The sequence below is a fragment of the Candoia aspera genome, chromosome 2 (assembly GCF_035149785.1).
Source record: "Candoia aspera isolate rCanAsp1 chromosome 2, rCanAsp1.hap2, whole genome shotgun sequence".
Taxonomy (NCBI): domain Eukaryota; kingdom Metazoa; phylum Chordata; class Lepidosauria; order Squamata; family Boidae; genus Candoia; species Candoia aspera.
The window spans coordinates 235,561,083-235,577,899 of NC_086154.1; the positions used below are offsets into that span (position 1 = coordinate 235,561,083).

The 16,817-nt window shown below is 38.7% G+C and overlaps 1 protein-coding gene across 3 annotated transcripts in view; it reads left to right on the top strand.

Annotated features, from left to right (window-relative positions):
• The first annotated feature begins 699 nt into the window (after positions 1 to 699).
• Positions 700 to 16,817, top strand: part of CMYA5 (cardiomyopathy associated 5) — a 61,951-nt gene continuing 45,833 nt past the window's right edge. For all 3 annotated transcript variants that reach the window (XR_010067349.1, XR_010067350.1, XM_063295569.1), the window contains exons 1-3: positions 700 to 8,098; positions 13,370 to 13,465; positions 15,339 to 15,572. Coding sequence is in view for 1 of the 3 variants with exons in the window: in XM_063295569.1 (XP_063151639.1) it covers positions 740 to 8,098; positions 13,370 to 13,465; positions 15,339 to 15,572 (7,689 nt within the window). In the remaining 2 variants the exon portion in view is untranslated. The remainder of the gene's footprint in view (positions 8,099 to 13,369; positions 13,466 to 15,338; positions 15,573 to 16,817) is intronic.

Genomic DNA, 16,817 nt, shown 5'->3' on the forward strand with positions numbered 1-16,817 from the left:
CTCCACAATTCCTTCAGAAATGGAAGTCCACACTTCACCCTGGGAGCATTCTGTTGGAGAAGCAGAGAAGCAAGCGGTTCCTCTTTATTCAGCTGGAACAAAAGAGCCTGTCCCTGAAAAGGCAAGATTACCATCTTCTATTAAAGAAGGAGAAAAGCAAGAACTAGAACAGTTGTCAGGGGACTATTCAGACAAAGAAAAGATGGAGGAGCAATTTACTGCAGTTTTTCAAACAAAGTCAGACCAGCTACCCATGTTGCCTTTGGTTCAGGAATCAGAAGCTCAAGAAACTGAATCCACATCTGATTTAGCAGATATGCATGGTGAACCTGAAGCATCTGATTTAGCTGAAATTAGAAATCAAGCTATGGACTCCACAATTCCTTCAGAAATGGAAATCAGTGGTACACCCCTGGAGCATTCTGTTGGAGAAGCAGAGAAGCAAGCGGTTCCCCTCTATTCAACTGAAACCAAAGAGGCTGTCCCTGAAAAGCCAAGATTACCATCTTCTGTTAAAGAAGGAGAAAAGCAAGAAAAAGAACCATTGGCAGAGGAATATTCAGAAAAGGAAAGGACACAGGACAAATTAACTACACCTTTTGAAACAAAGTCAGACCAGCTACCCATGTTGCCTTTGGTTCAGGAATCAGAAGCTCAAGAAACTGAATCCACATCTGATTTAGCAGATATGCATGGTGAACCTGAAGCATCTGATTTAGCTGAAATTAGAAATCAAGCTATGGACTCCACAATTCCTTCAGAAATGGAAATCAGTGGTACACCCCTGGAGCATTCTGTTGGAGAAGCAGAGAAGCAAGCGGTTCCCCTCTATTCAACTGAAACCAAAGAGGCTGTCCCTGAAAAGCCAAGATTACCATCTTCTGTTAAAGAAGGAGAAAAGCAAGAAAAAGAACCATTGGCAGAGGAATATTCAGAAAAGGAAAGGACACAGGACAAATTAACTACACCTTTTGAAACAAAGTCAGACCAGCTACCCTTGTTTGGGTGTCTGGACCACAAATCTGAAGCTCATGAAACTGAACCTGCATTTGACTTAGCAGCTATGCGTGGTGAACATGAAGTGTCTGATTTAGCTGAAATTCGAAATCAAGCTATGGACTCCACAATTCCTTCAGAAATGGAAGTCCACACTTCACCCTGGGAGCATTCTGTTGGAGAAGCAGAGAAGCAAGCGGTTCCTCTTTATTCAGCTGGAACAAAAGAGCCTGTCCCTGAAAAGGCAAGATTACCATCTTCTATTAAAGAAGGAGAAAAGCAAGAACTAGAACAGTTGTCAGGGGACTATTCAGACAAAGAAAAGATGGAGGAGCAATTTACTGCAGTTTTTCAAACAAAGTCAGACCAGCTACCCATGTTGCCTTTGGTTCAGGAATCAGAAGCTCAAGAAACTGAATCCGCATCTGATTTAGCAGATATGCATGGTGAACCTGAAGCATCTGATTTAGCTGAAATTAGAAATCAAGCTATGGACTCCACAATTCCTTCAGAAATGGAAATCAGTGGTACACCCCTGGAGCATTCTGTTGGAGAAGCAGAGAAGCAAGCGGTTCCCCTCTATTCAACTGAAACCAAAGAGGCTGTCCCTGAAAAGCCAAGATTACCATCTTCTGTTAAAGAAGGAGAAAAGCAAGAAAAAGAACCATTGGCAGAGGAATATTCAGAAAAGGAAAGGACACAGGACAAATTAACTACACCTTTTGAAACAAAGTCAGACCAGCTACCCTTGTTTGGGTGTCTGGACCACAAATCTGAAGCTCATGAAACTGAACCTGGATCTCATTTAGCAGCAAAGCATGATGAACCTGAAGTGTCTGACTTAGTTGAAGTTAGAAATCAAGCTACGGAATGCACAATTCCTTCACAAATGGAAGTCCACACTTCACCCTTGGAGCATTCTTTTGGAGCAGAGGTTTCTTTTCATTCAACTGAAACCAAAGATGCCATCCCTGAAAGGGCAGGATTACCATCTTCTGTTAGAAAACCAGAAAATGAAGAAAAAGAGCATGTGGCAGGGGAATATTCAGAAAAGAAAATAGTACAAGACAAATTAACTCAATTTTTTGAAATGAAGTCAGACCAACGACCCTTGTTTGGGTGTCTGGACCACAAATCCAAAGCTCATGAAACTGAACCTGCATCTGGTTTAGCAGTTATGCATGGTGAACCTGAAGTGTATGGTTTACCTGAAATTAGAAATCAAGCTATGGAATCCTCAATTCCCTTAGAAATGGAAGTCAGTGGTACACCCCTGGAGCATTCTGTTGGAGAAGCAGAGAAGCAAGTAGTTCCTCTTTATTCAGCTGAAACCAAAGAAGCTGTCCCTGAAAAGGCAAAATTTCCATCTTCTGTTAAAGAAGGAGAAAAGCAAGAAACAGAACAGTTATCAAAGGACTATTCAGACACAGAAAAGATGGAGGATCAATTCACTGTGCTTTTCCAAAGAAAGTCAGTCCATCTTCCTTTGGTCCACAAATCAGAAGGTCAAGAAACTGAATCTGCACTTGATGTAGCTTCCATGACACAGGAAATCTGTAAAACTACTGAAGAACCCCCTGGACCTTCAGAGTCATCCTATTTTATGGTTGACGAAGAGGCCAAAAGAGAAGAGAAATTGAAATCAGACTTGGCAAGACAAGCTGCTCAGACTCAGCCATCTTCGACTACCTTTCTAGAAGCAAAACATCCTATTGTATCTCACCTAAGAGACAAAGTAGAGACTCAAGTTTCCTCAACAGAATCTTGGTATCCAGATTCCACACTCTCACTTTCAAGTGCACAGGAGGAAGACACTCAACAACATTCTACAGCACCAGCACAGCCAGAACCAGAACTTCTTGCAATCTCTCAGTCCATAAAAGCACCTCATGGACCTAAAGAGATATTACTTGTCAGTGACAAAGTTACTGAGCTACTCAGCTCATCAGAGCAGTTGTCATCTATTTCATCTTTTCCCACTGCCAGTGTGGAAAAGCATGGAACACAACCACCCTTGCTAAAGACTGCCGCACCATTGTTTGAACAGCCAAACTCTGATATACCATGCCTGGCTCAACAAATGAAAAAACAAAGTAATCTGTCTGATTCTACAGAGGTGACATCTGTAATAACAGAAGCATCATTTTCTACCGTGCCTTTCCAAAATGTTGAAATAACAAAAGAAGAAAATCAGTCTTTGTCATACACAGAGGTTCTGTCAAAAAAAATAGTTTCTGAATCAAGGGAGGCAGAAGTTGCCATAGATACAAAAACAGGGCAACTTTTTCCAACTTGGTCTGCACAACACCCAGGTGAACCACCTGCTCAAATGCAAGAACTGAATTTAGAAAATCAGCTGCACCCAGCTATAAAAGCACAGTCAGATTTTGAGAAACAAGATAAATCCTCTTCCGCAATAAGTGAAGACCAACTGGAGCATTCATTGGAGTCTGAATCAAGAAAGCATTTTACACAGCAGAATTCGACTGCTTCATCCCAGTTGGAAGGAACATCTGCACTGCATTCTCTCAATGAAATACATAAGAAAATTATGCAATCCGATAAACCTACCACCCAGCCATTGCATCCTGATTCACTGCACCCTGGTTTTGAGCCATCACAGACAGACGCTATTCAGCAGCAAACTCTTCAGCATTTATCACAAACACTTCTACTCATGGAACTGGATACAGTGCAGCTAGGAGAAGAGAAGGAGATAAAAGGGATCCAGCCTCATTTGCCTTCAACTGGGAAGGCTTTATCTCAGTTAGTTTATTCCATGGATATGCAAGAAAATCAAGGTATTTCAGGAGCTGCAGCCCAAGATTCTGGATTTTTAAGCATGCAACTCAATAAGGCTGATGCAGAGGATTATGGCACTTCTGATCTAGAATCAAAGCACCTGGCAAAACAAGCTGTTGAACCTATAACTGCACAGTTGGAGACACACTACACAAATAGGATGCACTTCATGTCTGAATCGGGAAAACACTTAGACGTATCCTTTCCAGCTCTAAGCAGAGAAGGAGAAGGCCTTTCAACACCTATATTTGTGACTGCAGAATCAGAAGATGAACAGCCAATATCATCCAAAAAAGAGATAGAAGAAACTGAATGTTGTGCATCCATAATTCCAACATCCAAATTAAAAGGTTCTGCTTTAGAAACAAAGGGAAATCAAAATGATTTTTCTAATGCATTAAATGAGGCATCTGGATCACCACCATTAATTTTATCATTTGTTCCTGATAAAATAAAGCCCCAGGCAATACTTACAGAGTCAGTAGTAAATTCAGAACCAGCCTCACAGCAATCAAATGTTCTTTCTTCAGAACTTACAGACAAAATTGAGATAGGAAATAATCATTTCCCTTTCCCTGAGTCTCAAGAAGTATTGTCAGATTTACCATTCTTTACAACTTCCTCTATAGGGGAGGTCAGGAAAGAACCACTGCATTCACCCACAGCCACAAAGATTGTGTCAGAAGAATCTAGATCCATTCTAGATGATGCTACATCTGAAGAAATAAATGAACAATCTCCTTTTTCTTCAGCTTTGTCTGCAGACCAGCTTTCTGTTGAACCAATTTCATCTTATGGTGCTTCTGAAGAAGAGAAACAAGTCCAGACTCATTCAGTTTTCAATGAAGAACCAATGGATGTGGCTGCTGGGAAAGCAAATATGGAAGATACTCAGTCTCATTTGCTTGTTATTCCACATTCTGAAAACAGAAGCCAGGATAGCAAGCTATATGGTCCTGTGGCATTGCAATCAGAGCTGGAAGGTTTGACTTTATTGAATTTCACTGAAGAAAAACCCAAGCAAGAAACCCTTCAATATTTACCTCCCACTGTACCTAAAGAAATATATCACCAGGAAGAAAAAGATGATCAAGAAGGAATAACTTCTGAGATTGAATGTTCAAAGGAGCAGGACACTCCATTAAAAGATGACAATTTCTTGCAACCAGTAAATGAATCACAACTGGAAGAAATTCAACTATACTGCTCTGCAACTCTTCAAGATTCATCCCAGTTGGCTGATATAAGTCCCCAAGAACAAGGTAATTACTTGCCTAAAACTGGAGAAGTAGATTCTGGTGTTTCTGTATTATCACAGTTGATGGATGATGCAGAGAAACAAATCCAGACAACATGGTCTGAAGCTGCTCAAATGGAATGTAAACCATCCGTTTTGCCAGTAAATGAAATGACAGCGGTCCAGCATCCATCATTCACTGCACCCCTGGATACAAGACATTTAGATTTATCTTATTCCAAAAAAACAGAACTCTATTCATTTGAGGAACAAAATCAGACTTCTGAACAAGAACCACTCATTTCATCTCTTCTTGCTAAGAAAGTGAAAGAGACAGAAGAGAATGCATATCCATCTTTAGTCTCAACATCTTTGTTGATCCCTTCCAGCCCTGTTACATTGGATCCAGTTTATGAAAAAAAGAAACAAGAAGAACAGCCTTGCATGCCTATAATAGCAAAGGTGGTGCCAGAAGAACCCATGTCCATTGCTGCATTCCTTCTTTCTGAGGCAAAGGCAATAGATACTTTTTTCCCCCAGACCTCAGAAAAGAAGAATTTAGATACGCAAGCTCCTTTTGGGGAAGCTGACTCAATAAATGGTTCAGCTGTCCTTCCTGAGAAAAATGCAATGACAGAGAGGAAAACTGAGTCTCCTCCAACACATTTTGAATCAGAACCCCAGGTAGAGAGAGTCATTAGTACAGAACATTTTTCAAAAACAGAAGAAATAAAGCATTTGCCTAGCATGGAGGATACTTTGAAAGTGCCTGAAAACAATTTGTGCAAAGAAAAGGAATTCAAAGATCAAGAGAAATTGAGAGAAGAAGCTGTATCAGCTCCTAATCTTGATCAAGGAAGAGACACAGTTAATATTTCTGAAAGTTGTGAAGTTGTGAAAACTAATGCTTCTTTCATTTCCTCTGTTGATAGAAAGAAGCTTATACTAGAGGCAGTAGAAACCATTTCATTGTTGGAAACAAAAGCATTTAATGATGCTAGAGATGTGGTTGTTGATAATGAACCTTCAGTCTACAAACCAAGCAGAAAATGTTCAGAGGACTTAAAGATAGATCACCATGAAAAGACGGAAAATGAATCAAAGGAATTTTACAAAGAAAAGGTTATCAAGGAAAGCGCAGAAACTGAAAAGGAGGGTTCTGTTATTCCAGAAAGCAAGGATGATAGTATTTTTACTAACACCAATATTGATTATGTTGAAAAATACACTTTGATTGATAATGCATCCTTCACCCAAACAGGAAAAGAACAGTCTATTCAGGAAGCTCAGAGACCATTTGATGATATAAATAAACAATATGTGGAAGCTACATATCCAGCAGCAAAATCCAGGAATATTTTGGAGTTGTCTTCATTAGAAAGAAATTTGGATGAAGTCTTTAATGGAATGATAGGGAAAAAAAACACAACAGCTACCCATGAAGACATTTCAAAAACAGCAAATGAAAATGAAATGACTGATGCTGTTAGGGAAGATGATAAAAACACAGAGCATGAGTTTAACTCAGCAGATGCTAATGCAGTCTTATTTAATACTGAGAAAGATGAGTTGTCCCAATCTCCAGCTGCTTCCTTGCCAATGACTACCGTAGACTCTGAGGTTCAAGAGCTGCCACCTGCCTTGGCACTTTTATGTAAAGATTTCTATGAAGAAGCAGTGGGCAATTCTAAAAAAGATAGCCACAAAAGTAAAGGAGTGAAGGATACTGATCTGCCTTTTCATATTAGAGATCATGTTCCAGATGATAGGATTGGAATGCATCTGGAGAAGGGCATTTCTAGAGATTACCCTCCAAATAATGTGGAAGAATCCAAGAGGGAAGACATTTTTAAAGATCAGCTTATTAATGAGGAGACTTTAACCCAACCAAATGTCACAGAAGATGCCTATGAACCAAATGATAAAAAGTACAAGCCTGCAGATAATCAACCTGATCTATCTGCCGAAGTGGAGGAATGTCTGAGTGATACACTTACTAACAGGACAACTGAGATTGTGAGTGACATAAAAATTGCGATTTGTCAGCCAACACATGCAATTCCTTTTGGAAGGGGGTTCGATAGCTCAGGTGCCAGCAATGATGATAGTGGTCAGAGAAGAGAAGAACAACCCTTGTCTGAAGAAACAGGCCAACTGGTACCAGAAGAAACAAGTGATGAGGAGTCTAGTCCGATACTTAATTATGCAGCAACTGTATATCAGACTGAACCATCTGGGCAAGATGAATCAAAGAATGCTGCTGGATTTACCCAAAATCAACAATCTGAAATAACAGAAGTTCATGGAATGGATGAAGGTGTAGTTGTAAAGCCTGCAGAAAAAAATGCACAGTCTCTTGAAGCATTCAGTCATGCTGATAGGCAAAGTGAGAGACAACTAGAAGATATGTATGTTTCAGTTGAGCCCACAGCACAAGATACACAGGTTTTAGATCACAAGGATCTTCCGTGTTGGGACACTGAAGTGCAAAAATTTGAGAACAGAATTGGAGAAAATAGTGCCCAGGATCTAATGCAGTATGACACTGAAACAGCAGACCAGTTAGCAACAGAAGCAAAATCTGATCATCCATTTAGGGAAGTTGACTATTCTCTTTTGTCGCATGATTTTGATACCTACCCATTATACTCAATAAAGGAGGAAGAGGACAGTGACATTGATGAAGATCTAGCTGAGCTCTTGAACTATGAAGTGGTTACCCATGATGATGTATTTCAGGAAGAAATCTTTTCAGAAACAGCTCATGAAGAACTGTTGTTTGATGATAAAGAATCCCTAGATTCCATTAGTGATACTTATGAATTTGTGAATGAAAGAGAGGCAAGTATGTATGCTGAAGAAAAGGGAGTTGAATCACTTGATCTTGAAATGCTACGAAGAAATGTACCAGAATGTGAATTTCTACAGAAAGAAGTTGATCAAGCACATTTGGATACATATTGCTACCAGTGTAAATGTCCCATCTCCTCTGAGGATAAGCTTTTTGAGGAGCATAAAGACCACAATATAGCCGATTTGGGTACAGCTGTGACTGTGTTAAAGGTAAGACATTAAAAATGTGCAGTTATACTGCTCTTTGTTCTTACTGACGTATGTTAGTGTTTCACTATAACAGACAAAAAGCAGCAATAAGTATCTAGTGCCGTCTAGAAGTTTTGGCCTTCAATGCCTATTGACTCCAGGCAACGTGGCTATTGGCAAGTATTGAAGTAAATGCAATCCAAAACATCTGAGGGCATCAACATGCTTATTCCTGCATTACAAGATGAAGAGAGAAAACACATCAGTAATATTAGACAGGCTCTTATGGTTAATATGATGCATAGTTGGCTTGGAGGAATAACAGTTCTACTTGAAATGGCTCAAAAGCAAGTGGTGTATTTCCACAATTACTATCTTTTTCCCAGAAATGTGAGGTTCTCTCTCTTTTTTTGTTGGGAAAAGAAGGTACTAATGGGAAGCACTACATGCCCCAGAATTAGAATATCATTATCTTTTTTTATAAAATCAGAAAATCTCAGAATCTGATCCCAAGTGTTCCATGTGATATCTGCTGTGATCCTTTGGAATGTTGATTTCCCAGTTGTTTAACTGTTGACAAAAACTTTCAACCCTTTGCTGAACCTTCTGAACATGGTTTATTTTGGATGGCATACCATTGCACATATTTAACTTAGGTACCCCTTGGGAGAAACTGGAATTTGCATATCCCTTTTTAAAAACTAGATCCAAAGAACCTGCATAATGACAGGTTTTGACTCGCAAGAGCAACTCATCAGAACAGGAGATGGGTGGGGGAAATCTTCAAAATCAAGTACCCTGCCTTGTGCAACTGTATGTGTTTTCTGTTAATACAAATGCACCATCCCAGATGGTAAAATGCTGACCATATTTATTTTCTAGAAAGGTGACAGCATAATTGCAGAGGGTTGCACCCAAAGGTTTGCTATACCTGTGTGATTCAATCAAAAATAAGATGAAAGAGCAATCAAAAATACTAGCAATTATTTCATATTAAGGGATTTAAAAAGAGACTTAAGCAGTATAGCAAGGATTTTCATCACTGAAGAGTGACCAAAAAAAAGTCTGTTTCTGCCTGGTGAGATAAATATTGGGAGCTCTTCTCTAGATACTTCTCATAATAATATGAGAGGGAAATATCTTTCCCTATAAGGATCCCCACCTGTAGAATGCAGACCTTAGGAAAATATCCATGGCATTTTCACTTCATCAGTTCAGATACTGAAGTATGACACCTCTCCCCAACTTTTTATGGACAAAGCATTTCATATAAACTTGTTTATTAATTTTCTGTTGGAGTTTTGGTATTTAGATGAATATGAAAGATATTGTATTATCCATCCATCCATCCATCCATCCATCCATCCATCCAGGGTTTTAATATCTGTAAACTACCCTAGGAGTATTTGCTACTTGGCCATTAAATACCGTAATATATTATAATACAGTACAGTACAGCACAGTATAATATAGCATAGTATAGTAAAATATGAAAAGCAGAGTGGTACCAAGAGAAGATTCTAGAAGCTGCAGTCTGATGAAAGAGGTAGGTACTAACTGCATGCATACAATCTTAGATTTCTGTATATATTCTGATTTCATTGCAGAGATATAGTCGGAGAAAAATAATCTGAGCCTTCTGCTTGAACGTTGTTAGGCAAGCCTGCTTTCCTAGCACTGTTTTCAGCTTTATAGAGTACAATGGACAAATTAAAGGTGCTGATTGGTTTTCCAGTTGTGCTTATTGTATAAAAAGGGTTATATGGGAGTAACTTTTCAAAAAACACAAAAAATATGTTCCATCTACTCTGGCATGTTACCATGGAGTCATTTTACCAGATGCTTTAGGACAGTGTTTTTCAACCTGCATGCTGGCTGGGGAATTCTGGGAGTGAAGTCCACACGTCTTAAAGTTACCAAGGCTGGGAAACACTGCTTTAGGGTACCTTGTTATGCCACCCCATCATGTCACAAGCCTCAAATTATATTGGACTTTAAAGGTAAGCAGTAGTGATGGGGATATTTAAAGCAGGAAATATATTCCTAAATGCTAGTCCCAGGTTATTTTTTGATTAACTTATTTAATTCTGACATAAAGCCACCCAAGAAAATAACCTTTCTGATAATATACCTTAAAACAGTTAAAAGCATAACACAGCACAACACCACCAGCAGCAGAACAAAGCCCAAGTAAACATCAAAAGCTTGGACATTACTTACCTTAGTGTCCACTCCTGGCTTAATGACTATTTAAAGAGCTTAGTTAACTCTTAGTTAGTTACTTTTATAGTGTATTTTATATTGGAATTTTATTATATATTTATTGTTTTTTGGATTATATTGTTGTAAACTGCCCAGGGTCCCTCCAGTGGGAGGAGATGGGCGGTGACAAATTTGATAAATAAATAAATAAATAAAAAGATAAATAAAAAGATAAATAAACTCCTTTAAGAGCGGAAATATGAATGGAGTTTCTTTAGCTGACACCATGGCTCTACACCCAGCTGTTTCACATTCCTTTCCATGCCGTTTTACTCCAGCAAACAACATGTTAATCAGATGGAACACTTTCATGTTCATTGCAAAATGCTCCTTGTTTTTGTTGTTTATTAGAGCAGTGTTCCTCGACCTCAGCAATTTTAAGATGTGTGGACTTCAACTCCCAGATTTCCCCCAGCCAGCATGCTCTGGGAGTTGAAGTCCACAGATGTTAAATTTGCTGAGGTTGAGGAACACTGTATTAGAGGCTGCTGCTGTCCTGGCTTATATAACAGTCTTCCAAATCTAGTGCCCCCACCAGATATAATTCCAAACCATTGGATTATGTTGACTAGAAATATGGAAATTGTACTCCAACTCATATGAAAGGACCCATCTTGGGGCAAAGTAGCTTTTCCATACTACAGTGCTGGATGATAAGCAGTTGCTAAGAATATCGGCAGAATCATAGGCCTTGGAATTGCCCCTAGACTGGTTTCCTGTAAGTCTAAAGATCCAAGGACGTTCCGTGACATCAGCCTTTGGCCCTGCAACTTAGAAGGAGAGCCAGAAATTAATTCTAGCTCTGTACTGTAATAAACTTTCCTCCATGAGCTTTGCTCCACCAGGCAGAAAGATCATTTTTATGGCATTTCTCCTTCATTTCTACTACTGTATTCATATGTGATCATATCCTTCTGTAAAAAATGTGCAGGTAGCTGAGGCCAACCATTTCGGCTTTTGTCAGTTACAAAATATGCTCGGTATAATAAGCTGCTAAGAGTGGATGTTCTTTAAAATCAAACGTTTCCACCTAAAACATGTACAGTATTCACTGGAGTGTAATATTGCACTTTGCTGGATGCATTTCTATAATTCAGAGTTGTCACATATGCTAATTTCAAAGCCTCATCTTCCCTTTAGGTAGATAGTGATAACTGATTTCTGTCAAGGGCACCTGTCTGCAAACTATTTGTAGACAGATGGTCAAATATTCTGGAGGAAGGTCAAGGAGGGGACGCTGAAAAAAATAGCTGTACTTCATGAGCCTTGTCTCTGTTTTTTGAAGTGCAATTTTTTCACAGCAGTGTTAGTGGTTGAGGAAAAGCAAGTCAAACAACATTAGAGATCAGGGGAGCCTGCAGGGGAGATAAAAAAAATGTCAAGATGGTGACCAGGACTGCATGATCAAAGCTGCACTCCTTTTTTACATGTGTCACTTTGACCGACACCCCGTTAGGGATAAAGATAACAAAATAAATATCATTTATTTAATTAAACGGACTGCCTGAAATCTAAAGGAACCACATACAATGTTCTGCCCTTCTTTCCTTCCACAGCCTCCCCCTAACCTGTTTTTATAATAGAGGGGATCTCCCAGGAAACTGTTAGATGAAGCTAGAATAGAAAACTGGTGGAGCCTTCTCGCTTCTCCAAACTTGCAAACACATGGAGATCTTCCAGAAAAAGGCACAATCCAGGAAGCGCAGCCTGTTGATCACATGATATCGTAATCGGGAGCTTGCAACTGAGTGCCGTTGATCCATTCCCATAGCATAGTTTTGTACTGTGAATGAAGAAGGGCTGTTTCCAGGAAGTGAATACCATTTTAGAAACTGTAGACAAGTGCTTAAGTGGGCAGCCTGTATTCTCATTGGAGTGGGGTGGGGCTCTCTGGCTCACCTGCTTCCCAGCTCTTGGGGTACTGTCATAACAGCCCTGTTGCCTTATCACAGGATTTTTAAACCTTGGTAACTTGAAGATGTGTGGACTTCAACTCCCAGAATTCCCCAGTCAGCATGGCTCGCTGGGGAATTCTGGGAGTTGAAGACCACACATCTTCAAGTTGCCAAGGTTGACAAACACCAGCTTATCAGCATTAGGAGTCTGTGTCCATGGAGGTTTGCCACAACAGTGCACACAGAAACAGGAAATATACTAGCTCTATATTTCCATTTAATTTTGTGAAGTTGGCAAGGATTTTCATTTAGATACAGAACTGAAGTGGGGAAGAGCTGGTCAATTACTGGCTGACAAGCACTGATGGTTTGACAATGCCTTGTGCTCAGCTAATGGCTGGTGGTTCACTGTGAGCTCTACAGCCTTGTACATGTGTAAACACGCTGTGCTCAGAGCATCCTAATGTCTAAATAGATCTGAAAACCGTCAAAGCAGCCTGGATCAATCTCTGGTGCATTTAAAAACTGGCTGGCTGACAGAACCCTGGGCAGTTCTTTAAAGACAAATATGGGTTTGAGGGATTTGGCCCTTGGCTTCTGGTGTATACATTGACTACTTAATTGATTCTATATAATTAAATGTGCACATTATGAAACACTTCAGGGGGCTTTCTGAGGATGTTCATTTATAAATTATTTATTTCCATTTTAATGGAGCTTATTGTCAATCAGATAGTTCATAATAGTTTGCTTAAATCTCCTGATCTTGCGTTGTGACTCATGTGCTAGTAAAATGTCACCCAGCAAGGAGGCTGAAAGATATACCCCATCCAATAGTAAGTCCTGTTGAAGGCAACGAGTCCTGCTTCTTAGGAAACAAGTATGCAATTATGCCATTCAGGTCAATACCATATTTCATTCAGACCTCAATTCCAAGGTGGGGATTTCAGGATTCCCAGGACAACGAGCCTGGCTCTTGCTGTGTAGCAATGATGCAGTGATGGCTTTTGAGAAAACTTTTCATGAAAGCTTAAACAATTTTTAGCACTTAATCCTATGCATAAGAACATTATAAACTGATCTCTTTTAAGCAATTATGATTTTTAAAATATAAATACTATATTATCTCTTTCAGGATCAATTGGATGGATTTTTAGATGTTTTGCAACAACGATCTTTGAAAATTGAAGGATGTGTCAGTGAAATAGAGGCTTTGTTTAACACTCTAGAGGTAAGTCAGGTGAGGGGCCCTCTGAGTGGTTACCATCGTCAACTTAAGCACAGAGCTCACTGGATTGATTTGCTATTCAGTGCCTTGCTTCAGACATTATGCTAAACCATGGCTTGCTTTTACTATGCCTCACAATGCAGGGTTCACACAGCCCTTCAAGTGATACTATGGCTTGCTTATTTGTGCCTTACTAGATGGTATGAATCTAGCCAAACTTTCTGCCCCTTTACCTCCCACATTTGGACACTATCTCTTCTTTATTGGTTGAGCAAAGTGCTTGCTTTGGGCACCACAACTTAAAAAGGATTCAGACAACTGAATCAGTTCAATAAAAACTAAGTCTTATGAAGAGAGATAGAATTAGTTTACTGTATATTTAGCCCTGAGAAAAGATTGATTGGTGGCTGTGGGAAGAAATTAGGACAGTCTTTCTTGGGTTCTTATAACACACTAAGTCATAATGCAGTATGTTTGGTTTGGCTTTAGAGCGTTGTGTGAACCAAGCTATTGTGATTTCCATACTTATTTATTAGTTTTTTATATTATTGTAATCATATGTATGGCAGTGATTTATTGTTTAGCAAGATGTGTGAAGCCCTTCTTCACCGGATATATATTTTTATTAAAATTTTTGATTACAATAGTAAAATCTAATACAAACAAAACTTTAAAAAGAGAATAGAATAGAAAGAAAGAATAAAAGGTACAAGGAAAAAGAAAAAAGAAAGAAAAAAAGTAAGATATAATGAAGAAAGAGAAAAGAAATATATAAAGACGTAACTTCCAGCCTTCATCACAACAAGCAATGAACAAATTTAGTGACTCTTTATCCCCTCTAAGGTTACAAACAATTACCTCTTCATCCCATATCCCATTCCTATCTATAGAAAAATCCATAAAGCATCAACTTTTCAGTTCTAGTGTCAGCAGAAAGTTCATAAAGGTTGCCAGAAGTAATAACACATCTTGTTTTAACCATGATCAAATAAACCAACTTTATATTCCTTCCTTTACTTCTAACAATCTAAATCTTTAGTTCATTCAAATATTGTCATAGGATTTTATTTCTCTTCATTTCTTCTTTGTCCCATTGCAGAGTTCTTCAAGGCTTTAACAAGCCTCTTTTGTAAATCCAATAGGAAAAAATTGTCCAGGTCACTCTCTGGAATAGGCAATCGTTACAGTTTATCATTTGTACTTCCCTTTTGAATTTTAAAACAGCCAATTTCTTTTGTACAGATCCAGTGAAACATCCTTTTCCAAATCATTATCTTGGCCTGTCAGTTGTTCATCTACTTTCGATACTATCTCTACCTTGTCAAATAGAATTTGTTCTACATCTGTCATTTCTTCAATAACATCTTTTGGGCATAGTGTGAAGCCCTTCTTCAGATGCCTAAAGAGTTGTCATGTAGAAGAAAGACATAACTTCCATCATGTGGAAGTGCAAGACACAGGCGTGTCCACAGACTATGGTCAAAAAAGGCAAGATGGTGGCTGAAATGGTGTGATAAAAGCACTGCCTGTTTTTTAGTGCAACACACATAAAAACCAAGCAGAGTTTTGACTGCACCATTATGGATGTTAGCTTACTTTTTTTTACCACAAAAAAGTAAGATAACTGTGGTTCCCCCTCACAAGATGCAATATAATGGTCTTCTTGACTGTAAGAACACATTGACAATGGAGGCAGATGCCTAAGTCACATTGTGAAGACTTGCTTTTGTTGAAAATGCTCAATAGTGGCTTATTATTTTGAAGGATTTTACCTGGCAAAGTAACCTAGAAATCTCATTTCCTAAAGGGGAAACATTTACAAAGAAATTTTGTTTAATGTTTCATGCATGTGTTTTCTTCTGGTCTCCATCCCTAGGAAAACTGTAAGGAAAAGGAAAAGTTGTTGGAAGAGCAAAATGAAAATGTGGTCAAGATGGTAATTGATCATCATGACAGAAAGACACAGAATTTTGAAGAAGCAAAGAACAAAAAAATGGAGTATCTTTATGAAGAGATGGTTAATTTTCAAGACTATATTGATACAGCAAAGGAGACACTAGAAGTGATAATAAAGGAAACTGAAGAAATGGATGATTTTGCTTTCCTAAAGGTAAGTAGTGCAAAACTATATTATGCTCACAAAGTTTGGGATCACAGAAAAAAGTAACTCTATGATTGATATTCTTTGTTACATAACTCTTCATGGAAGTAGATTGATTTTTCAGAAGGCTCATGATTGGGATAGAACTTTGAGGCTTCAATTCTATAAATTAAATGAGAAATCAATCCCACTGAAGTCATTGGTGCTTATTTTTGGAATCATATGCATGGGAATTTGCCATTTTGCCTTTTCCAGCTGAGTCCTCTGCAGATGTGTGGGAGCGACAACACCTAGAATTCCCAGTCCTGCCGAAGGCATCAAATTAAAAAAAGCTTGTAACGCAATCTCCACTCCTGTAGCCTTTTCCTGAGTTTCTTTTCTGTTGTTCTTGCAGACTTCCTAAAAGCACCTGGTGGGACCATCCTGGGCTTGATTTCAGAATCAGTTAAGGGCAGACACTTTCAAAGTGCTTATGGAGACTGAAAGCCCCTATTCTTATTTTCGTTGTAATCTGATATACCTCAGGCTGAAAAAATCCAGACAACCACTGGATGACAACAAAGTATTTTTCTGACTCATTGTTGCTGTCCAAGTTTATGCAGCAAGCTTGTGGTAACCATACATTTATTATTCTGGTTACAGAACACTGTAGAGTATACCAGCATCCAAAGTTGGTGCCAGGTTTAAAGAAGCTCTGTGCAGTATGCCTTTTTATGACTATTGTATCTTAATTAGTAATATCCTCCTTGTTCCTTTGTATAGAATCACCCCTATAATTTGTTTTTTTTCACTTATTTTAGTAGCTGCACCATTCCTGAACATATCCTTTTGGCAATTGTAACTGTAAAAAATAAACTGTCTTAAAGAGCATTCGCTATACTCGTAAAGGAAAACCAGTTAATTGCCTTCCCTGTCCTAAAAAGCAGAAAGTATTGACCAGTTAAGGGTCAGTTCAGAACTATCATAGCTCTTCCAGTGAGTAAAGAGTAAATAATTATAGAGGTGTAAATTTTTTAGAAAAAAGGCTGCAAATTAAAGGAAAGCTGAAAGGGAGAAATGAGATTTTTGCTGCAATTGGGCTTATGTCTGAGGAATCATATCTTGGTATTTTACCGATCTGTATCAGCACAGTTAGATTATACACAACGAATACAATGTGATATCAGGCCAGGTTGGATCAATGCCTCAGTGACTCAGAAACTAAACTCAATGAAGACAAAACAAAAACAAAGCCATACAGTGGAAGCAACCATA